Here is a 24,000-nt window from a genome sequence, read left to right on the forward strand (position 1 = left end):
AGTGCTCTATTGGAGTCAATGTAAAGGTGGGGGGGCTGCAGTCTTGGATACCCAAATGCTCCGTTCAGCACCAAATGTCAAAATTGTGATGAGAACATCTCTACTTCACCCCAGAAGTCACACAAACAGGGCTTAATGTCTAAAATAGCGAACTACCACTTTAAATAAATGCCATTTTGAAGTAAAGCAGATATGTATCACTACTAGTTTCAAGCAAAAAAATGTGATGTACATGTGTATGTCTATGCTACTGGATGGACTTGACATGTTACATGCATTGTAAAGAGGACGACGCTTACATCAGTGTGTAGAACTACCAAAAGGTACATGTCACAGTTTTCGTTTCTGCTCTTGCTCGCGTCATTTTGTAAGTCCCTTAGATGGGCACCTTTATTCACCATGCTAAATCTGCACTTGAGTCAGTCACTAGTCATCTGATATATAATCAGCGTATCGTGTTACTCAACTATATGGCTGCGCTCCCTGCCAAACGACGGATCAGAGTGAGTGCTTCATTTTCCGGTGTAGATAAAACAGAATGAACCAAATGTCGCAGGGTTAGTCAGCAAGGGACGAGAGAGAGAGAGAGAGAGAGAGAGAGAGAGAGAGAGAGAGAGAGAGAGAGAGAGAGAGAGAGAGAGAGAGAGAGAGAGAGAGAGAAGGTGGAGAAAGTGAATTACACTGTTTTTAGTACCACAGCAGTGCCTGGGGAGGGAAAGTTTTAATCCGCATCCCTGGCACAGGTTGCTGTGCGTGGAGGCTTGTTGCCACGCACCCTCCCCCCTCCCCCCATCCCGTTCCTGTATGCTCCACATGGCATGTTCAAGTGGGGATTAGCAACCTTTACCTGCCCCGCCTGCCAGCCCCCCCTGCAAGCAGAGCGGCGCCCTGAGGGAGCCGGGCATCTGCATATAGCACAGCACATCACACAGGCTTATTCAGGAACACTTTATTTGGATGGGGCTGCAGCAGACATTACAGAGAGACTTTGCAGTGCAGTTTGTTGAAATTCATTTTAATTTCTTTCCCCTTAAATCGTTTGCAGATGTATCACCTTAATCAACCTCTAGTCCAGAACCGTAACCTTGGAAAGGTGCAGTGCTTCAGCAGAATGATTTGATATTTGTTTCAGGATGTATAGACAGTCTACTGGACCATCTGTATGGGCATGGCCATTTAGTGAGATTAAAGGGGTATGCCACTATTTTGGGGCTAAATACAGTTAAAATCGTTGGCCAGAGTTTATAAAGGTGGTAAAGTGTCTTATTTTTCATGTAAGCCGTTGTCTTGCTTTGAGACAAGTTAAAAGAGGGAGCATGTCGCTAAGCTAGTGAAAGTCAATGGATCTGTGTAGCATGCTACAATGCTACACGGATCCATTGACTTTCACTAGCTTAGCGACATATTCCCTCTTTTAACTTGTCTGAAAGCAAGACAACGCTTAACATGAAAAATAAGACACTTTACATATATTTATAGTGGCATACCCCTTTAAAGGGTACATTCCATTATTCTAATACCATCCTTGACCTGTGCTTGTGGCCTCACACTTTGCTGCTAACGCCCCGCCTCCGTGGAGAAAACCATAATGCTTCCCCACCATCAGCCTAGCCACAACAACTTTTGGGGGACTTTACCCCATTCATCATCATCACCCCTGATCGAAAATGAGAAAATTAACTTTGAATGGTGATTTGTGTATCTCCATTTTTTGACTTTTGCATTTTATTATTGAAAATAACTGAAGGGCCTATCACCTATGTGTGAATTCTTATCATTCAAATATTTTGGGAACATACTTTTTTAACCTATACGAAATGCATTTTGCTATGCAATTCAATGGAATGCCCAATACAAAAATGTCAATTTCCCAAAAATGGAGATACACCGTTTTTCAAATAAACCCTTCAATTAAACTTCTATCGTTAATGACGTCTGGCAATGTCATCATAGCACAACAAGCGAGCAACACAAGCACAAGTGAGAACGGGAGTTACTGTAGATAAATGGATAGAACACAAAATCTTAAAGTAACACAACTGTAGATGTTTTCTCTTAGGTTCCCCTACTGGTTGGCAATGGAATTGTCATATGTCTCATTATGGATACAACACTTACTTAAGCGAGATGATCCCATAAGCAAATTCAGAAGTGTGCGTCATCCTGTTACGAATCGATTAACCACTGAAACCTAATTGTCGAGCCATTTCAAGGCAGAAGAAACCGCTTAAGAGTTATTTTACCTCATTCAACTCTTATCTTCTTTAGATAATGCCTTACTTTTTTATCAGTAATGTACAGACTGTTCTGTGCTTGGCAAATACTATTGTAGGTGTGTTGTGCGCAGAAGCCATGACTGCCCATGCAGATCTGTGCTGCAGATTAGATTGTGAGGTTGTGCTTTTCTTAGGCAGGCGGGAGCCATAATATGGGGAGAAAGGGAAAGAGAGAAAGAGAGAGAGAAGGAGAGAGATGTGGAGAAGAGATTGTCAATGCGTAAGCAGTGGTAATCATGATGATTGAAAAGTAAATCCCCCGGAGAGACTAGACGGCAAATGCATGCAACCAAGTTTTTTTCGCCGGGCGTCCAAGGAGAGGGGGATTAAAAAGGAGAGTGAGAATTTCCCTAATGCACCGAAATTGCAATGTGCTTAGTTGCCCCGTTCTCTTACATTAGAAAGGCATTAGTCAAATAATATGGCGTGGATTAGAATTATGGATTGATGAAATTGTTCTGTGGGATGCCGTTTTTGAAAAACATGGATTTTTGAGTATTTGAGAGCGTTGGAAGGCGTTGCAATATTATTGTATTTTTGTGTGTGTGCAGGACGAAATTGCTGCACTTGGAATAAGCACCTTCAAGACATTTACACGAGGCTCTACTCTGTGTGCAGAGGCCTCTTTTTTTCATTCCTTTAAATATATCGGTAGAAACTTGAATATTGACCTATTTTTTCCCCCTTCAAAAATTATTCTGTGGTGCTATTTTTGTAATCTGCTTGAGTGTGCAAGTGCAGAGGTATGAAGGGAGACGGTTTTTGTGTTTGACATTTTAACTAATGCTCCTTGTGAAAGGTTAGCATGACCTACATGTTCCGACATGATTTTTCACCCCTTCTGTCTTCCTGCGCTCCCTCTCTCTCCTCTTTCCTCTCTCCTCTCTCTCTCCCTCTCTCTTTCTCTCTCTCTCTCTCTCTCTCTCTCTCTCTCTCTCCCTCTCCCCCTTTCCACCCCCACCTGTCTGTCTCTCTCTCGCTCTTCCTCTCCTTCTGTCTTCCTGCTCTCTCTCTCTCTCTCTCTCTCTCTCTCTCTCTCTCTCTCTCTCTCTCTCTCTCTCTCTCTCTCTCTCTCTCTCTCTCTCTCTCTGTCTCCCCCTCTCTCTCTGCTTGCCTCCTCTTTCCATCTATCTCCTGGTTTATATTCAGGTAAGGCTGAGCTCCAGGTGAGCTGGGGAGGTTAGGCTATTGGGGGGAGGGAGGTCAATCTGGCATTCGGGGCAGCACAAGCAGCATCCTGTGAGCAACTGAGGGAGCGAGTTAGGTAGCAACTTAGTGTGTCCCGCATGCGTGTGCGTGAACGCGGGCGCGCACATGTGTGTGTGTGTCTGTGTGTGTGTGTGTGCGCGTGTGGTGTGAGTCCCTAATGGTGATTGCATTACTTGATGAGGGTGCTGGCTGCTGGAGACACACTCGGGGCTTTTGCGCTTTCTCTCTCTCTCCCCGTTGGTCTTTAATAAAGCATATGGTGCGTGATACGGCTTTCCAGTGGGCGCCCTCCTCTCCTGTCCTCTCTCCGTTCCTCTCCTCTCTCTGCCGGGCGAGCGGGATGGGATCATACCAGGACTCGCCATTGGCTGCTAAATGAGACCAGAGCTTCAGCATTAGCTTCTGCAGGGGCTATTAGCAGGAGAGAGAGAGAGAGAGAGAGAGAGAGAGAGAGAGAGAGAGAGAGAGAGAGAGAGAGAGAGAGAGAGAGAGAGAGAGAGAGGGTGAATCAGGGAGAAACGAGTAGCGAGAATGGCTGGATGCTTTCATTGTGTGTGTGTGTGTGTGTGCGTGTGTGTGTGTGTGTGTGTGTGTGTGTATGTGAGAGTTGAAATAAGGAAAGAATGGCAATCATCTCAAGAGCGTACTTAACACACACTCACACACACCATATGCAAGTAGAGAAACCAGAATGCAAGCTACTGGGAGTGCAACATTCACACACACAAATACAAACTCATGTGTAAATAAACCAAGACATACCATCCCTAATTATATCCACACCATGCATTCCTAGACACACATACACTACACTTTCTCCATTTCCCTACACACGCACGCACGCACGCATGCACACACGCACGCACGCACACACGCACACACACACACACAATAAGGCCTGGTGTGTGGTTTGGTACCCCCCCGCCCCCCAGTGACAGCTGGTTTTATCAGTATCCTGGATCAGCCGCAGTAGCATTGACTTGGTGGCCAGCCGGTCCAGCTCAGTACTTGGATCAGAATCCATCCCAGACACCACCTGACCCCCTTAGCCAGTTGAGCTGAGGGAGAGAAAATGCCACCGCTACTGCCACCGCTACTGCCACCGCCACCTAAGTATCACATTTCTGGACCGGGGTGGCGACCACATGAATGTTTCATTAAAAAGCTTCATCCAAGCATGGGTGATGAGACAGGGAAGAAGGATCCCGTGATTACTTGTACAGGGGGGGAGGTAGCGGTGCATTTTGCATGAAGGATTTGGACTTGTCCCAGATAGGAGTAATCTATGATTAACTGGGGCCGAGGCGCTCACTTTCGGTGCGTTTGCTAGCTAGCGCTCGCTTGCCTCCTAAATTCGTCGTCTCTACATATACACAGGGCATCAGAGTTTGGGGCGAATTACAAAATGATGTTCAGAGCAAGAGCTGATGGGAGCGGGCGGGCGGGCGCAGCATAATGATATTGGTAGGCTAAAACGCCTGCAGTGATAGCTCGCCTAATACCGAGATACTTATAGGGAGAGGAAGGCATAGCTGCCATAATGATGGGCTCTAACCGCTACCTCTACGGAATAATGAATCACACTGTGAGCATATCTGGGTAGGATGTCGGGCACAGAGCTAGTTCTGTCACGTCGGTGTAGCATGTTGTGTTTTGACAAGGAAGCGGTGTAGCGCGGTCGACAGTCTGCGTCGTTATTTGTGGACACACTGCCCTGCGCTCCTCATTATGATGCTAGACTCAATTTGCTTTTCAGCACACCTGAAGCAGGCTGCCTCCTGGTTCTCACCGGGCTCTTCAGAGCTGTTGTTGAATTTGCTAAATTGCTCAGGCGTTCGTTGCTTAAAGAAGTTGTCACTGCAGTTGTGAGGCTGTCGTCTGTTATGCTTATTTTATTATTTATTTTCCCTTTATTTCATAATTTCAGTATTATCTTTCCTCCTCTTTTTACCTCTTTTACCTGGGCCAGTTGTTCTTGTGGTGTTTCTTTTGCTATTGTAGAAAAACTCTGAAGAACATCCTCCCATGTCGGCAGGAAGCTACAGCACACCAATGAAACACATGCATGTGTACTTTTTTTAATAGGGTTTCTAATTAATTCTCGGAAGTTTGATAGTGAGAGACTGCTTGGGAAAGAAAAAAAACCCAGAAAACCCGACAGTAATTTCAGGCATTGCACCAGCACATTTAATGTGAGACAGAACCAGAGAGTGGTGGGAAAAATATTACAGCATCAAAGGCCTTTTCTTAATCTTAGCAAAAAAAAAGACATTTCCTCCGTGATTCACTCCCAATATATTATCCCTGAACATTTCCCCTTCCCTGTTTGCCCAGCAGAAGAAGATGATGATGTGCGTCGTCAGATCCTTATGATTGTCCCAGGGGAACAAAAAAATATATTAAAGATGATATCTTGTCATCTCCTGCAAAGCCGGGCTATTTTTATTCACTAATAAAAACCTATAGCCTGCCCATCCCCTCATCCCCCACACCCCCCAATATGTCACGTTCCCACACCATCCGCTCCGCTTTTCCCAGCTCACATGAGTTCACAGGTTTGTGTTGGGAGTCAATGGCCTGGCTATTAATTGCTATCTTTCAGCCGACTGCTGGCATTGTGCTTCTGAACGCCTGATAGAGGCGACGCGAACAATGGAGCTGCCAAGCGGTGACATCCAGCGCGCCGGTGACCCTAGGTAGTGGTTGTGGTGGTGGGTGCGTCTGTCTGGGCGCTGGAAAATAGCAAGCGAGTGTGATTGTATGTGATTGGGGGAGGGGGGTGTTGCGGGATGAGGTGCTGTGTTGTTGGCAGTGGTGCTAGTGGTGTTAGTAGCGGCTGCAGCTTGCGCAACTAATGAGATAAAGTTCACCTTTGACTGGCTTTGCGATGCGCGAGATGACTCTTGACAGAAAATGGTGCTTTTAAAGGTGAGGCGTCAGGTTGCTGCTCGCAAACAGCACCGCTGTCTCACATCGTGGCGTCTCACGTCTGAAAAGGTCACACTCGTCACCAGGCCCCTGGCTGGTTGTTTTTGTCTTTAGATCAGATAATATTTACCTCACGGACCCGTCTGTCCACCAAAATGAGCTGCGTTGTTGTAGTACACGCCGTATCTGTCGCGTAGGTGATTATCCTTCATACTCACGGGAACCAAGTTGTTTTGGTGTCAGGTTTTCCTCATCTACTTTGGACAATACCCTCAATTTTCCCCAACAGGGATGCCACAAGCCTACTTACTGTAGTGCCATCAAAGCTCTGCAAACCCCCCCAACCCACTGCTGTAAACACACTTTTTTTGTTTTGTACATTTTTTTTTCCTGGAGTGTCTAATTTTACCTGTCTCTCGTGTAAGCATTGAGTGAAGTGCTTTCTCCAAGCTTGTCTCTAATTTCCAGCGTTTGGAAGAAAGGAACACCGTGCCCCTGATTCATAATTAAGCACACTGCCACACAGACAAGGGGAGTTTTATCCATTAATCAGCCTTTGAAATTTTCTCCACGCAATCAGTGGGCCTCGTACAAAAAAAAAAAAACGAGAGAGGTAGAGTCCAGCCTCGGCTCTTAGCCCCCCATCGAGAGGCACTGTAAAGCAGCGTGAGCATAAAAGGATGCTGATTGCATATTCATTTGCATGGAGTCTTTTGAGGGACCCCGCTTAGATGGGTGGGTGGATGGTGTTGTCTGAACACCACCCTACACAGTGCACACACACACACAGACACACACACACACACACACAGACACACACACACACACACACACACCCCACCAGCACCCACCCAATCAGATTTGGGGACACGGACAAATCAGTCGTGTCGTCCAGGTTCGCCCACACAGAGATAAAGCTTTGAGTGAGGAGGGGGTGAGGGTGGGGGTGGCAGTGGTAGTGGTAGTGGTAGGGGGTTCATGTTTGCACATGTGCAGTGCCGTTGAGAGTGGAGTGCCAATTGAGAAAATTCTGCCATTGTATTTCGAGGAAGGCCTGATCCTACTGAGTTACGGCGAAAGCATTAAAGTTGCAGGCCACTTGATGGCTCGGGGAAAGTAGGCTACCCCACGCGGCTAACCACAATGGGCTGCCGATGGGTGGCCAGGCGTCATAGCATAATGATAATGACACCTTTCAGGAAAATGACTTTGTGCCTGCAAATTATTATTTTTTTGCAGTAAAAATGGCCAGCTTATGAAATTACACACCCGTGCTCGTTTTATGAAGATGAACATTTCTAATAGGCCTACCATGTGTCGTTGTTCTGGGATAGTTGTTTTTATGTTGATGGTTTAAAAAGGACCCCAGGAGTGTGGGCTCTAAGGATCGCACTGATGGATGTATGCTAATGTGAATAAGTGCATGGATAAAAACTACCTACATGTAGCATTACGTTTTAGAGCAATGTGAAATATGCAGCCATGTGAGCGCCCTTATTTCATCTAATCCAGACCCAATATCATAATATACAAGATCGTATTTATCGCAATGATTAGTGGACATAGTATGTGTGTACGTCATATATAAATACATTGGCACTTACAACACACGTGGTTGATTTATGCGTTCCACCCCAGCACTAGGTTTTTTCCCCTAGCCTTAATGCATTGCTTCATATTTTGTCACTGGATAATGATACCTCTGTCAGCTCCTGATTATAAATGCAATTAATTTGCAGCCCAGAGGAACGGAGTGAAAAAAGGGGACTGTTTCATTTCATTGTTAATCAACTCTGTTGGCTTTTTTCCCCTTCTTTTTACCAATAGTTCACCAACATTTCGCAGACAAATTGCAAGAGGAGGAATCGAAACAGAAAAAAAAAGGTTCGGGTTGGGGGTTCCCAGGCAGGCAGGCAGGCAGGCAGGCAGGCGGGCAGTCGGGCAGTCGGGCGGGGGGGCTGTGCCGTGTTTCTCTCATGCATTACTCCAAAACGCCTTGTTAAGCTCAGGTATAAAAATGAATCTCTGGCGGAGAAAATGACTCTGTGTGTCGCCAGGCGTGATGAAAGCAGACGTATATACATCACCAAAATGGTCTCCCGACCAGCCTCCCCCGAGGCGGGAAACACACATCGCTGGGAATTAATCCCGATCGGAGGTCTTGGGTGTATTTGTTAAAAAAGGCCCGTCCAGGGCAGCATCCCTGCCTCTCTCTCTCCCTACACATGAGACCTGCTCAGCAGGCCTATTATCGTGTCTCTCCTCTGTGGTAGGCCATAAAATAAGGATTATATTGAGATACTAAAGCATGGCGGGGGTCCAAGTGTCCCTTAGGCCAACTCCCCATCAATGTATCATAAAATGTTAAACTACCTTAGGAGAGATGTCTGCCATTTTTAATGCGGCGTCGAGGCATCGGCCCGCATATATCACTGGCAGGAAGCACATGTGCATGCTTGGAAGCGGGGAAAGGTCGTCTTACCTCATTTGTTAATTATGATGCGCCTGGGTTATTGATGTCCGTGAAGAACGTGTGATCTAGGGAGCTAAGGAGACCCCAAGGGCTTTGGCCAACTTTTTTTTGGCCCCATGGGATGGGTCAGGGACAGAAGAAGAGAAAAAAGATAGCGAGAAATAGAAAATGTGAAAAAGGACAGAGAGAAGAGATGGTGATTTTGTGTGTGTGTGTGTGTGTGTGTGTGTGTGTGTGTGTGTGTGTGTGTGTGTGTGTGTGTGTGTGTGTGTGTGTCTGTGTGTGTCTGTGTGTGTGTGTAAGCGTGCGTGTGTGATGTGTGTACAAAATGGCTGTTTTTTGGTACTCAGTGTTCCCGGTTGACCTTGGTGTCTGTCCCGAGGGGAGAGAGAGAGTGATGTTTAATCTGATAGAGCCCCATAGGCCCTGTGCTAGGGGAATTTAGGGCCATCTCGCTTCACTTTTGTTAATCCTCACATGTACCACAGACTAACGGAGAGAGACTATGAACCCCTCACAGCCCTGAATATGTACCCTCTGCCTTCAGGGCTCCATTGTGAATGATATGACGGAACGGGAAAGATTGTGGATATAGCTCTTATTAATAGATTGTGGTTGATAGAAAAAAAGATAAACAATGCCTCGTGAGCATAGTTCAAGGGAAACATTTTTTTCTTTTGTCTCTTCCTGAAGAACACAATTCAGAAATAGAAATGAGGTTGAGAATCCTTTAGAGGAAAACAAAATATGTTAACATTTCTCTAAAAGAAGAATTATTTAAAAAAAACATGAAATTTATGCAATGCTTGATCTGGCTGTATACTTAGACAATGAGTCATTTGCTGAATAGTTTGGACATGGTAATATCAATCACAGTATGTTCGTTTCATACCTAGAAACTAACAGTTTATTAGTACATGAGTTGGTACATTTTAGTAGACAGTGGGGATCCTACAATGACCCCTTTACTGATATACTATACTGACAACTGCCATGTTAATACCATGTTATTGTTTTAATAGTTTGGTAATAGCATGGAAATTACTTGTTAATAGCGCAAAACAACTTTTTTTTGCAATGTTTTCGACTTTCGAGTGGCAGAGTTTCGCGATGTTGCCCCCGCCTCTCGGGTGCGACCCTGGGCAAGTGCCCAGTTGTCCTGCCCCTGCGACTACCCCTGTTAGTGAAAAAAAAAGATCAAGTCTGGTTCCACTGGTTAAATATCACACACCAAAGGGCTACCAATACAAATGAATTCATCAATAAACTAGAAGGGCAACTGGAGAAGCTTACAGTAGTCATGTACCAAAGGTAACTCCATTTAAATTTGTACCTGGGCAGACAGTGGTAGTGAATGATTTTATTTTTTTTGCAATATTACCATTCAGACAACTTATTTGCCCAGGATTTGACCTTGTAGTCTGCTTCAGCTTTCAGCTTTAATGACTGTATAATCCCGTTGCAGACAGAGAACCAACCAACCCACACGCCATAGCACAATAAAAGTGTCTGCTAAATGTAATGTCATGCAAAGGCCTAAAGCCCATTTCCTAGAGTAGTAGCGTCAAATTGTGTGCTCCTAGTAGATCACATACTTGCTACCTTCCTACCATGGTACCACAAATGATGGACACGCTGTTTGTTGAGCCATCGTTTGCTTTTTTTGATCATGTCACCTCGTAAATGTGATGAACTTGTACTGTACTGTACTGTACTGATGAACTTTGTAACACCACTGCCCTCAGATACTAAGACCTCTTATTTCAATGAAAAAATACTGTATACACAAAAAAGCTATCTAGATGGAAACTTTGCCCATGTGAAACAAGATTGGCTTGTTCATATTGACATTATTACTATATATTGAATGAAATTCATATTTACATGTGGTGGTCATATTATTCTGATGTGGTGGTCTTATCAAACAATCGCATACAGAATATTTAGTTTGTGTAATACTGGTGTGTGTTCATGTTTTTTTTATTTTTTTTTACATCTTCTCTTCTTTTTGCAGATCTTCCGGCGATGTTGGTTGGTGTTTAAGAAAGCCTCCAGCAAAGGCCCCCGGCGGTTGGAGAAGTACCCAGACGAGAAAGCGGCCTACTTCAGAGGCTTTCACAAGGTGAAGTCCCCCTCTTGAACCTCCCCCCATGGTCACGATGCACATAGCCTCAGGACCTACAACACAATAAACCATAACAAACGACAATAACATCTATTTATACCACACTTCTCATACAGAGGACGCTACTCAACGTACTTAACCCTTTGAGGAGTAAGGATTTCACCCCGGTTCTAGAATTTTGCTTGAACATTCTGCAGCTCCCATTGAACTTTGTGTTCAAATCCTGCAGAATATTTGTGAGCATTGTAGTGAGAACTGAAAAATTTGCCAAGGTTTTATCCCTCATTTTAAAATATGACTATTGTCCTGAAGAAAAAAAAGAAAATAATAAAGGGGGATATTGGAGGCTACAGCGGCTTAACCTTGGTTTTCCACAACAGCAAGGGGGCAAGGAAATGTGTCTATTTGTGTTTTTTATGACAGAAATCACAATGACAGTAGCTCGCTCCATCGCTGCCAACCATGGGTGACGCAATCATGTCACCATAACTAAGCTATAAAAAAACATCGCTGTCAGCTCACTAGACTGAAATGGCATCGTTGAGATGAGGAACTCGAGGCTTGTTACCTAACCTGATAACTCAGCACTGGCCCTGGCCATTTGTACATGGTCCATGAAAATATAGTACAGTGTATTCCAGAAAGAATGATAGAAATTTGGCACACACACACACACACACACACACACACACACACACACACACACACACACACACACACACACACACACACACACACACACACACACACACACACGCACACTCAAGCACACACACACACACACACACACAAACACACACAGTGAATTAGGTACAGCGGACAACGTGGTATCAGATTCTTTGTTCAAGGGCACCTCAGCCATGGATAAGGGTGCACATGTTCTATAAGAGAGCACATTGTTGAATATATTTAAAATGATGTTGCCACTTCTAGTGTAGCCTATCTACACTAAATACACAGACGATGCAATTTACAATGTATCAGCATGTTGAGCAAATACAGGTAACAAGTGCAAATGTCATGTTGACCAAGGCAGTCTCTGGATAGCTGACTTTACAGTATACAACCTCCTATCTGATTGCTGTATATAGTGTATTTGATTGCTGTTTATAGTGTAGCATGTATGGTAATTGGTAATTGAAAAGTTTATGAGCTATGTAGATATGTTGACAACATGCAGGCATGCATTTCTGCCACGTGATTGAGTGAATATCACAATACCTCTGAACTTAGCTGCAATTGTGATTTGTGATGACATAACCCCACAGTCGTACATGATGCACAATATTCCTCCTATACTTCCACCAACTCCTCAGCAGCCCCTACCCCCCACACACACATACACACACACGCACACGCACACGCACACACACACACACACACACACACACGTGCGGCACGCACACGCACACACACACTGTACGCGCGCACGCGCACACACACACACACACACACACACACACACACACACACACACACACACACACACACACACACACACACACACACACACACACACACACACACAAACACACACAGTGAATTAGGTACAACGGACAACGTGGTATCAGATAGTTTGTTCAAGGGCACCTCAGCCATGTATAAGGGTGCACATGTTCTATAAGAGAGCATGTTGTTGACCGATAGTTAAATAGATGTTGCCACTTCTAGTGTAGCCTATCTACACTAAATACACCGATGATACAATTTACAATGTCTCAGCATGTTGAGCAAATACAGGTAACAAGTGCAAATGTCATGTTGCCCAAGGCAGTCTCTGGATAGCTGACCTTACAGTATACAACCTGCTATTTGATTGCTGTAGTTTTATAGTGTAACATGTATGGTAATTGGTAATTGAAAAGTTTTTGAGCTATGTAGATATGTTGACAACATGCAGGCATGCATTTCTGCCATGTGATTGAGTGAATATCACATTACCCCTGAACTTAGCTGCAATTGTGATTTGTGATGACATAACCCCACAGTCCTACATGATGCACACTATTCCTCCTATACTTCCACCAACTCCTCAGCAGCCCCTACCCCCCACCCCACCCCACTCTCCCACCCGCTGGCCCCTTCATCTCTGATACCAAGCACTGCTGCACAGTGAAGTGGCTATTTAATATTCAGTGGTGGTGGGTCTATGAGTTTTAGTGTGTATAGTGAGAAAATAACCCCGGATAGAGCTTGTGTCTTCGTCCCCCATCAAAACTGCAGGAGAAAGTCCATCCATGTCACACGTGGATCAGCTCCCCCCCCCCCCCCCCTCCCCCCCCCCCCCACCCCCCAACTCCTTCTCCCTCACACTGGCAGATAAGTGCATTATTTAAATGGGAGCGGATATTGCTGTTAAGATTCCATTAGGACACATTTTTTGGTTTTATCGAGTTCCTTTTCCCAAGCTTTTTATCCTCCCCACTTTCCTGTCTTTCTTTCTCCATCTTCTGTCTTTTCTTTTACTCTCTTAAAGGGTATAATCGTGATGAACTCGTGATTTCCCTTTTAGTCACTATTCAGCTTTTTCTCAAACCATTTGAAATGGGAGTCCTTAGTCCATCTGCAAGTTCGTGACTAACAGAATGAGCAAGGGCTTGACAGCATACACAGTCAAATTAGCAGTGCTAATTCAACTCTTAAAGTGATATTGAAGACTGTGACATTAAATTCTTCTCTTTAAGTGTTGAATTAACTAAAACGTTGGGTGGGAGTCCCTGTGGTGGGATGGTGGCCGTGACATCACTGTCACCCCTTTGATGTAGCGTTGCCAAATGCCGATTTGTTTGCCTTTATGAGCCATCTAATCGGACTGGATGTCACAGACGGGAAGGTCATAATGTGCGTTTTAAAACGAGCCCTCCTATCTCCCCCTCATACCCCGCTCTGTTCATTTAGTGCTGTCAAATATCATATTCAATATTGTGCTTGAATGACTTCACAAAAGCACGGCAAACAACATGCATCATTGCGTTGGAATGGCCCCGCTGAAATGTCTAACGAGTGGGAATGAAAAAGAATATAACTTCTCTGTTCTCAGTCCTCCCCATTAGAAGCTGAAGGTTTGTGTGCAGACTTTTAAGTACGCTGTCTAGCAAGATGCCTTGGCTGCTGCTTTTGCTGGGAGTTCTCTTTCTAGCCGTGCAGGTTGTACCTCGCAAACACAAGAAAACCTCACGCTGGGTCACACAGCAATAGCTTACTTAAATCCTAGAGCTCTGTTTCGTGCAACTGCTGTTGCATAGCAGAACTTCTCTTGGCCCCTTTCCCTTTGCTTTTGATCCTTCGCAACTTTTGGTCAAATATGTTATACTATACCTTACTCTACTTCACTGAAATTACAGAATTCCTTTGCAGGACTAAGTTGTCTGAAGTGCTAAGAAAGTTCAGGGAGACATAGTTTATTATGCACAAAATTTGCTCTTTTTGGGCCAGGACTTCTGCGTCTCCAATATATATGAATTACTGTATTTGGCAATCATCTGACTAGCAAAGGCCCATATTTCCTTGGCAAATGTGGCTTTGAGGAAGGCTATTACCCTTCCGCTTTACAATTCATTTGTAAAGGGACAACAGGTGAATAATTTCACGTAGCCTAATATGATTTTGGCATTTGGTTGGCTGTTGTGGTGTGATCCAAAGGTCCATGCTTCACTTCGACACCCTTCATGATTACCTCTTTTTTTTTTAAACACGTTGCTCATTTCAGGAAATGTCATCTGCGAAAGGAACTGAAGTAGACCTTTTGTTCAATGATATTGATTACTGTAAGATTTTAGGCTTAAATGTAGAACGACGTTACGCTCGTATTCGGCTCCATTCATCTTCTTTAAACAGTTTTTTTAAAACCCCTGTCACATTCCATCAGTAACCGGCAGCTCCACTCATACATGTCAATATCTCCAGAGCTGCCTCTTGCTAAATAAACTTACTAATTCACTTACATCTATTCAGCGCACTCAACCCAACAAAGTGGTTACCCACCACGGCTGATCAAAAATTCAACAGCCCAATATCAGTCTGTGGGAATGAAGATTGTGTTAACTCGTTCATAATGAAATATTGAAGCTGTTTACCCCAATATCGTTCAAACGCAACCGAGATGTCTTCACAAACAAAACTGCGGCTAATACGCGCTCCCCTGTTATTCCACTTAATTGTTGTTTATCCTACCACTTCAGTGCTGCAGCATTTTTTTTTTGCACACCGCCACCCTGCAGCACTCCCATTTTAGAACGTTACATAAATGAGTTCTCCCCTTAGACACGTGCTGAGCGACATAAACTTCACAGTGTTAATTCCCCCCCTAGAGAGTGAAACTTAACACTTCTCTAGTTGCTCCTACTCCCTAAGTGTTGGATTGACACGGCATAATGTACCTCGTGGCTGGCACGTGTTGGTGTGTGTGTGGAGGTATACCCTGGTGGCAAGACTCACGACATCCCCCAGCTCAGGTGACTTGAGAGCTGCTGCTGCTGCTGCTGCTGATGGTGGTGGGTGCTGCAGGCTGAGGCAGGAGCGGGGGGTGCGGGGTAAGAGGCAAGAGGCAGCCCTCGGCCCATTAGCTCAGCCCAGGCAGGCAGCGGGGCAGAACCACCGGCACACACACACATCACTGGATGATCAATGGCAGCGATTTAGTGCCCATGCTCCAGGTCTTGCGTAAGCCTGCCGGGGTCCGGAGAGTAGAGAGTGGATAGAGAAAGAAAGAGACAGAGGGGCAGAGAGAGAGAGAGGGAGAGAGGGAGAGAGAGAGGATGGAATTGTAGAGAGAGGTAAAACAGAGGTGGGAATATTGAGAGAGAGAGAGAGAGAGAGAGAGAGAGAGAGAGAGAGAGAGAGAGAGAGAGAGAAAGAGAGAGAGAGAGATAGACGGGATTATAGAGGGAGATATATAGAGAAGTGGGGCTATAGAGATAGAGATAGAGATAGAGAGAGAGAGAGAGAGAGAGAGAGAGAGAGAGAGAGAGAGAGAGAGAGAGGATGGAATTATAGAGGGAGATATAGAGAAGTGGGGCTATGGAGGGAAAGAGAGAGAGAGAGAGACAGAGAGAGGACAGAATTATAGAGGGAGATAGAGAGAGAGAGAGAGAGAGAGAGAGAGAGAGATAGAGAGAGAGAGAGACAGGGCTGAGCTATAGATGGGGATGCACGGGAAAGAGGAAGAGAGACAGCGAGAAATGGATGGACACAGAGAGAGTGATAGTGGAGGCAGATATAGGGAGGAGCGAGAAGGATGGCGACAGAGAATGGATGGAAAAAAAAGAGAAAAGCAGCAATAGAGACAGAGAGAGTGAGGGGGAGAGAGAGTGATGGTTTTGGAAGATAAAGAGGAGATGGAGAAGGATGGAGAGGGGAGATAGTGAGGAAGAGAAACGGATGAGCTTGGAGCCAGGGAGGGAATGAGAGAGAGAGAGAGAGAGAGAGAGAGAGAGAGGGAGAGGAAGAAGTAACATCCTCCTGCTAGGCACCTCTCTCACTTTCCCCCCTACTCCCTCCCCCCTTGCCCCTTGGACCCCACCGTGACGAAGGCACAGTGGGTAGCCCTCAGCCTGGCATCCACCATCACCCCCAAATCCCCAGGTCCCCACCGCGGCTGGCAAAACACACATTTACAGCCCCGCCGATGCCCCAGGCACCGCGTTAGGGCAGCAAAATGAGGGGAAAGAGAAGAGGAAGCAACAGAGAGAGAGAGAGAGTGAGAGAACGAGCGCGACAGAGAGAAAAAAGAGTGAGTCACAGAGAATGAAAAGAAGGGAAAGATTGGGCAGTTAGACAGAGACTGAGACAGAGAGAAGAGGAAAAAAAACGAGAGGAACAAAATCAGCATGCTGTCTGCAGCCCCCAAACTCACACAGCCAGCCCTCACAGCCCTAGAAAAGCTCGGACCCCCCAGGCGAGGCATTGGGGATGTGGGGATGAGGTGGGTGGGTTGGTGGATGGGGGATGAGGTGGGTGGGTTGGTGGATGGGGGATGAGGTGGGTGGGTTGGTGGATGGGTGGTCATGGGGCTGTGAGTGAGAGGAGAGGAGGGAAGGGGAGGGGAGGTGCTCAGAAAAAAAACCTGAGTGAAATGTTTGGGCAGTGCCTGGGCAGAAATCAGGAGGAGGTATGAAATGAAACCGGAGCCCAGAGGTGATAAAGCAGTTTGCATCTCAGAAGGTCACCTGCTTGGTATCTCAGACGGTGCGTGCGTGCGTGCGTGCGTGCGTGCGTGCGGGCGTGCATGCATGAGTGAATGCACGCATGTGATGTTTCACGGTACATGCACACACACGCCACGTTTCCTTAACGTCTCCGTGAGCAGTGCGAGTCCGAAAGGTTCTCGGGCTGCCTTTCACACTGCACAGTCAACGTCCACGTTCTATCCGTGGGCAGCAGCCATTCATTTTCAATGGGAGCCAAGCATTGAACGCGGACGTCAGCGCAGGAAAATAGACTCAAATTCTATTTTCAAGGAGCAATGCGGACATGTCCGGTCGGCACGGACATGCGCCGCGCTTACACCGCGTTCCTGTGTGCAAGGCATGATTTGTTTTCATGCATTCTAACCGTTTCGGACTGATAACGGACACATTCTGTGACCGTACTGTGGATGTACGCGCCGTTGGTGTGCATGTACCGTCAGTGTATGTGCGTGCATGTGTCTGCGTGTGTCAGTGTCAGAGCTGTGGAGCCCTGATAATGGCACAACGATGTGATGAACTCCAGTGTGTGTGTCCCTGATTTAAGGTATTCATTGTTTCATTGTGTCTGGTTCAGGAGACGAGCAGGTCGTTCCCTTTCAGCGTCTGACTAGCACAGTATATGGCAGATTCCAGTAACTGATAATATTTAACAATGAGCTGCAGTCTCCACCGGAAATGTCTCATAAATGTCTCATAAATGCCAACTGTGTCATATTGAGCTATGTATATACGGTAGTAAACCTGTTTGGTAACTGTGTCATACAGTGGATATGAAAGGCCCTTTTTAACCCCATTGTGGTCGTGTTAGAAGTAGACATTGATTGTGTGCCAATGACGAGCGTGTGTGTAATCCCCAAAGCATCCCTCCAAAGTAGATTCAGCACCACATCAAATTCACAATTAGTCAGGGGACAAAAGAGCCCTTTTTGTGCAATCACATGGCATTGTTTTGCATCTAGTGTGCTTTTGTAAGAAGATTATATCCACAAAGAGACATTTTGAATGAACGTGTGTGTGTGTGTGTGTGTGTGTGTGTGTGTGTGTGTGTGTGTGTGTGTGTGTGTGTGGTTTTTTTGCATTCTACGTGGACGCCATCCAATCCTAAATCCCCAGGCAGCACAAGTTGGCCGTTCCATTTCGCTGGTTGTATCGGTTCTGTTGGCCATGAGATTAGTGCTAACTGCATTAGTCTGGCTGTCTATGGCTGCAGTACATATATGCATTCCCCCCCGAAACCCACCTTTGCGCTATCATATCCCCCAACCAACACAACTCTCATAGTCAGTCCTAGGTCTATTCCAATTTGCAAACAAAGCCACTCTTTTCAAACTGTGTTTTCCCCCAAACGGTTCTGCTCTGTGGTTCGGACTAATTTCCAATGCTTGCTCATTAAAGTTGAGATTAAATAGCTCAAATACAGCAGTGTTTGCCTCAAATCATTTCAACAGGCTACCAAATAACAGGTTTTTTGTTTTGGTCTATTTCATGTCCCTCAACAGATTACGGAACTTCACAACATCAAGAACATCACCAGGATACCCAGAGAGACCAAGAAGCATGCGGTGGCCATCATCTTCCACGACGAGTCCTCCAAGACGTTCGCCTGCGAGTCAGGTGAGGAGCAGGGATCTTTGTTGCCATGAGCTCCCTGTTGAGCTGAGATACAGCACCAAGCCGTTACTACAACACACTGCAGTAGTTTCCCTTGGGTTTAGCTTTAGGGTTTTGGTTGGAGTTTGGGAATTGGCTGTTTCCACAGCTCGTACCTCATCTCGATGAAGCAGCCCGTCACAAAAGAACACTCTGTTCTGGCCCTACAGTGGCTCTAACGGTAGGGCACTGGGCGACTACGCCGTCAATCTGGGTTTGATTCCGGCCTGGGTCATTTTTTCCGAACCTTCCCCATCTCTCTCCTCACTCCTTCCAGTCCAATCTTTCACTGTCCTGTCATAAAATAAACAATTTAAAGACCAAAAAATAATAATAAAAAAGAACTCTCTCTTCTAAGACTGTTTATCTAACCCAAACCCTAACCCTAATCATAACCGTTTGGTACGGTACTTAGTAAGGTTGTGCCGATAGACGATGTCATCGTCCATCGGCGATGGACAGCTGGCATCACGATGGACGCCAACATCGTGATGCCAATGAATCATCTACCTTTGTATTTTTGAAGCCGCTGCTATTGTCATCATTACGGTGCTTGGCATTGAATTAAAGGCCAACTTCCGATAAAACTCAGTTTTACTCACTCCTTTCGAAGATCGGACGGTCACCCCAAGTTAAACTCACTTGCAAGGCTCTCATAGCGGTGCGTCAACTCTCCTGGCTGTGTTTCCCGGTGTTTCCCAATTTACATCAATAATGCAGAGAAACGAGCGAATCACGAAAGCCTTTCTGTGTTTCGTCACGTCGAAAGAAGGCGTTGCCCACAAAGGTTTATATCGACCCATTTATCTAAAAACATGTCGAGTAATTTTTTTCTGCTTGTTTTCAAAACAAGCAACGTCTGGTGGTCCGAAACATAGCTTAGCTTAGCTATCAGCTGGTTGCTACTCTCAGGTACACACACAGCACAAAGCCTCATACATAAAGCCTGCTCACTCCGGTTGCTCCGTGCCTACAGCTCGCCTAGGGGTCGCTGTCGAAAGAGCACAGCCCTGAATGGAGCCTGCACGCCTCCGTTGGCGCCCCTATAGTGCAGTACCATCCGGGGAAGTGGCGACTCTGTTTCCCATTACATTCTCTCCCAAGGCTGGAGGACTGAGCCAATCAGAGACGCGTTTCTTTGAGAGCAGGAGGAGTGAGCCAATCAGAGACGCATTTCCACGAGAAACACGGAACACTCTCTCGTTTCTCCACAAGCCACCTTGCCAGCTTGCAAAAACGTCTTGAAACAAAGCAACCAGAACGTTTTTTAAAACAGGACCAACGCGTAACACATTCAATAACAATTGGGAACACGGCAATATTAATTAAATTACGTTGAGAGGCGATCTTTAAACTGAAACATTACCGTAAAATCCTTAGTAGCAGCGGACTGCGCAGGTAGCAGGACTGAACTGACCGAGGTTGTCAACACAAGCCTCAAGCAGAGTGGATTTAATAGCTACGAAAAAACCCGCAATGAAATAAAAAAAACCTTGTGAACTAAGCCCTACTATTGTTTGCTGCATATGAGTTCAAGTAAGTGTCCAATTGCCTACATTTATTTATGTGACCCAAGTTTCTACAACGGAGGGTCATGAGGCATTGGTTCTCCCTCCGGAGTAGCCTAAAGTGAAAGCAACAAATCGTTCAGCAATTGTGCCAGTTTACCATTTCATGTTTAACGGAAATTCGACTCAAAATGTTTAATCTCTCCGCGAAGGAGATGTCTTGTGAAGTAGCCACACAAGATTGTAGGCTACACTTCTGATTAGCCCACTGTCAAGAGGGAGCGCAAGCGATTCCATGTCTGCCCACGTCTTCGTGGCTTCACCGCAATTGTTTCCATTGATGAATTAAAAAGTCTCGCTATGTGCTTTAGAAACATTCGCGTCGGGTAATTTGCTAACTCGGGCTAAAATCCATTGCAAAACCTCGAGAGGGCACGCGTGGGTTCTCATCTCTTCCATTTGACAAACGTTCTGGGCTTCCCTGCATAGCTAAAGTTATGTAGGCCTATGCAAAAACGCCGTGACACAGCTCGTCTTGAAATAGAACTACACCGTTAAATAACACACTCTAGTAGCAGCCTGCAGTAGGCTGCAACGTGAAATGTATTGAAAATAAGTTTCCACGCGGTGGAGTTTGGAAGAGCGGGCTTGAAGCAGCTGATGGTGACACGAGAGACAAGAAGGGCGATGGGGAGGGGTCGGCGGGGGAGAGTCGCTCTCACAGACAGCAGAGGGACCATCTCTGTTGCAGACAGAGTAGCGCAGCTGAAGGAGGTTTAAACATTTTTTTTTGTAAGAATTTAAAAACTGTTAATATATTTGACTTAGGCCTACTCTTAAAGCAAATATATTAAAATAATAGCTTAGCGAAAGCCAAAAAACGAAACATATAATAATTTAATAAAAAAATAATATTAACCCCCCCAAGCCTAGTACTTAGGCCTAGAGCTTTGTAATACCTTGGTACCTCAGCTTGTGGGTAGTTTCATAATGACACAACACTTTCTTTTGGATAAGTGGGTTCAGCCAGTCCTCCAAAATGTCCTGCCCATTTTCCTGAGTCATCTGCCATTTTTGACAAACAGAACACCATTTCTCCAAACAGCTCTGAGTGCCTAACCACCAGGTCAAAGTCAAGCTGTGTTGTTACATCACACATATGTACACAGTCAATCATGAACAAGCATTTGTCACGGAAAAGACATCTCTTGGATAAGGCAGTCTTCCAAATTGTTAATTTAAAAAAAAAAAAACATTGGCTATTTTAGAAAGACAGCATCCACTTTCTCAAAACAACTGTTACACCACCAAGTCAAAATCATACTGTGCCGTTATCGCGAATACAAAACCAGTCATGAACACACACTTGGACTTCCAAGAAGTCAACTTTTAGGATGATTCACATTATTTGGAAAGCAGACCACCATTCTAGGAACACAGCATGTAAAAAACAGCACTATAGTTTTAAAAGGCATCATCCTGATAGTAAGAAGTGCCCAATTTGTGTACCCAAGACGTGCCCAATTTTAATCCAGCAACCTTTTGATCTTTGGGTTGACTGTAAATAGAACCGAAAATAAATCTGGTAGTTTTACAGCAGAAGAAAAGAACACATGTTTACATATCAGAACTGTTGGACAGGAAGAGTAAAAACCTTTTTTTTTACAAGATATGAAACGCCAAGGACAAAAACAAATCTATGTTGTGAGGAAGAAAATAATAAAAATGAAAGCACATTTACAAGATCTTGAACACTTGTGCACATTTACAAGTGGTGGAAAATGAGATGGCAAGGCTTGGTGCACACAATAGGAAATAAGACTGCCTCGTCTGTGGCAGAGAAGGCATTATACAGTCACAATCTATTGAAATGACTTTGAGAATGAATGCGTGGCGCGCTCTGTGTTGGCCGTACTCATTGTCCAGCTTCATCATAGTCACCCATCTATGAGCGCACGATGATTAATGATCACCAGTTTCAGCTGAACCTCCCTGTCTGTGCTGCTCTGGCCTTTCTATTCGTCATCGTCGCTTGTACCCGTCCTCCTCTGTCTGGTCTCTTTTCATTTGTAATTATTACACTGAACAACACATGCATGTTAGCATATTTCAGTGTGGTGTTTTTGCATTATTGACTGATAGTATTTTAGAGGACACAGCAGACCAATACCAAAATGGCTAGTATTGAGGCATACAGTGTGGAAACAACTCAAAACAGTACGCCATCAGGGCATGACACGTTTCACAACAAATCACCCTTTCAATGATTGATTGACGGCTATGATCTACTATCCCTGCCTGTTGCTTGTTATGTGTACAGTACTGTTTACTTGTCTGATTATCATCGACTTTCAAATCTCGTACCGAGGTGTTGGTCTGACCTAGAAGATAACGAATAACGTTTTCCAAAACAGCCTGATTAACCCACCTCCTGGTCAAGGCCAGAAAAGGCTGTGCCGAAGTTTAAACATTTTCTTAGTCCCAATAGAACGTCTCTGCTCAAACCACATCACTGCCTTGAACACGCCTCTACCCAGGGCCGTTGGAGCTGCTCAAAGGTGATTGCTCCTGACAAAATGGGTGGTTCCCGATTTTTCCGGAGCTCAAAAATGATATTTGTATGGCTCCGGGCCTGACTAGAAGCAACGTCGAAGGTGTTGCGTCACTAGGAGGACGTAAGCCTGGCTAACTGTATACAGCTTCTACTGTATGTTCTGCCTCCTTCTCTTGTGTCCCTGGAAGAGTTAGTTTCCAGGATGGGTCGTTATGGTCCCATGGTTCCTAATTTACAGCTTGACTGTAGTTTCTCTGTTGCCTGTCGCTTTAGATAAAAGCTTCTGCTAAGTTTAATGTAATGTAATGAGACGATGTGGCTGTAATCAGGCTCCTGTCTTGGCTCTTCTGGGCACAGCAACTTTTCCACCTCACAACCTGTGTGTCCTGCTTTTTGGAATTGCTCTATGTGTTTTGCATCTTAATAGTGGGCTGACGGTGATTGTGGTGTTCAAGGTCTGATCTTTGTGTCCTCACTATGTTATGCTTTTCAAAACAAGTCGTTGTGCTTATTAAGTCAGTGAAAAGCGAGGAAATTGCTGTTGGTTTTAGTTTACAGATTTGGTCCCGGTTTTTGTAGTGCAAGGGAACGGTGTCATATAAGCTGGGCAATATATAAAGGCTTTTATTTGTAAACAGGTTCATAAAAAACTTCAAAAAATGTATTGCTATCGATTCTACGGTGTGAGTGATGTTAATAATTTTGTGGGTCACTCTTTCCAACATTAAAAAGAAGTGTGTTCATTGACTTTCTAAGGTGCGTCTTTGAGTTTGAAGTTGTTGTGGTTGTTACGTAGTGCAGTATTGATCGCATGTGCATGAGCGTAAATTTTTGCTTAGCGGAGAAAAAAAGAAAGGAAAAAAAACGTGAATTGTGTTTACTGTTAAGCAAGCCAGGAGGGTGTGTGTGTGTGTGTGCATGGTGCTATCGTGCATGCGTTTGTGTGTGCTTGCGTGCGTGCTGGCGTGCATGCATGTGTGTGTGTGTGTGTGCCTGCGTGTGTGTGGCTTTGGAGGGCCTAACGTAGCAGGGCCCCGATCGATTTTTGTTTGGCTGAGGTATCCCATTATTGTGTGTCAGCTATCAGGA

The 24,000-nt window shown here is 45.2% G+C and overlaps 1 protein-coding gene across 1 annotated transcript in view; it reads left to right on the forward strand.

The window, feature by feature from the left end:
- The window catches only part of dok6 (docking protein 6), a 90,364-nt gene that overhangs the window by 22,302 nt on the left and 44,062 nt on the right, over positions 1–24,000 (forward strand). The window contains exons 2-3 of the mRNA XM_063206690.1: positions 10,901–11,008; positions 18,699–18,813. Of these exons, the coding sequence (XP_063062760.1) occupies positions 10,901–11,008; positions 18,699–18,813 (223 nt within the window). The remainder of the gene's footprint in view (positions 1–10,900; positions 11,009–18,698; positions 18,814–24,000) is intronic.

Source organism: Engraulis encrasicolus, chromosome 9 (assembly GCF_034702125.1).
Source record: "Engraulis encrasicolus isolate BLACKSEA-1 chromosome 9, IST_EnEncr_1.0, whole genome shotgun sequence".
NCBI lineage: Eukaryota > Metazoa > Chordata > Actinopteri > Clupeiformes > Engraulidae > Engraulis > Engraulis encrasicolus.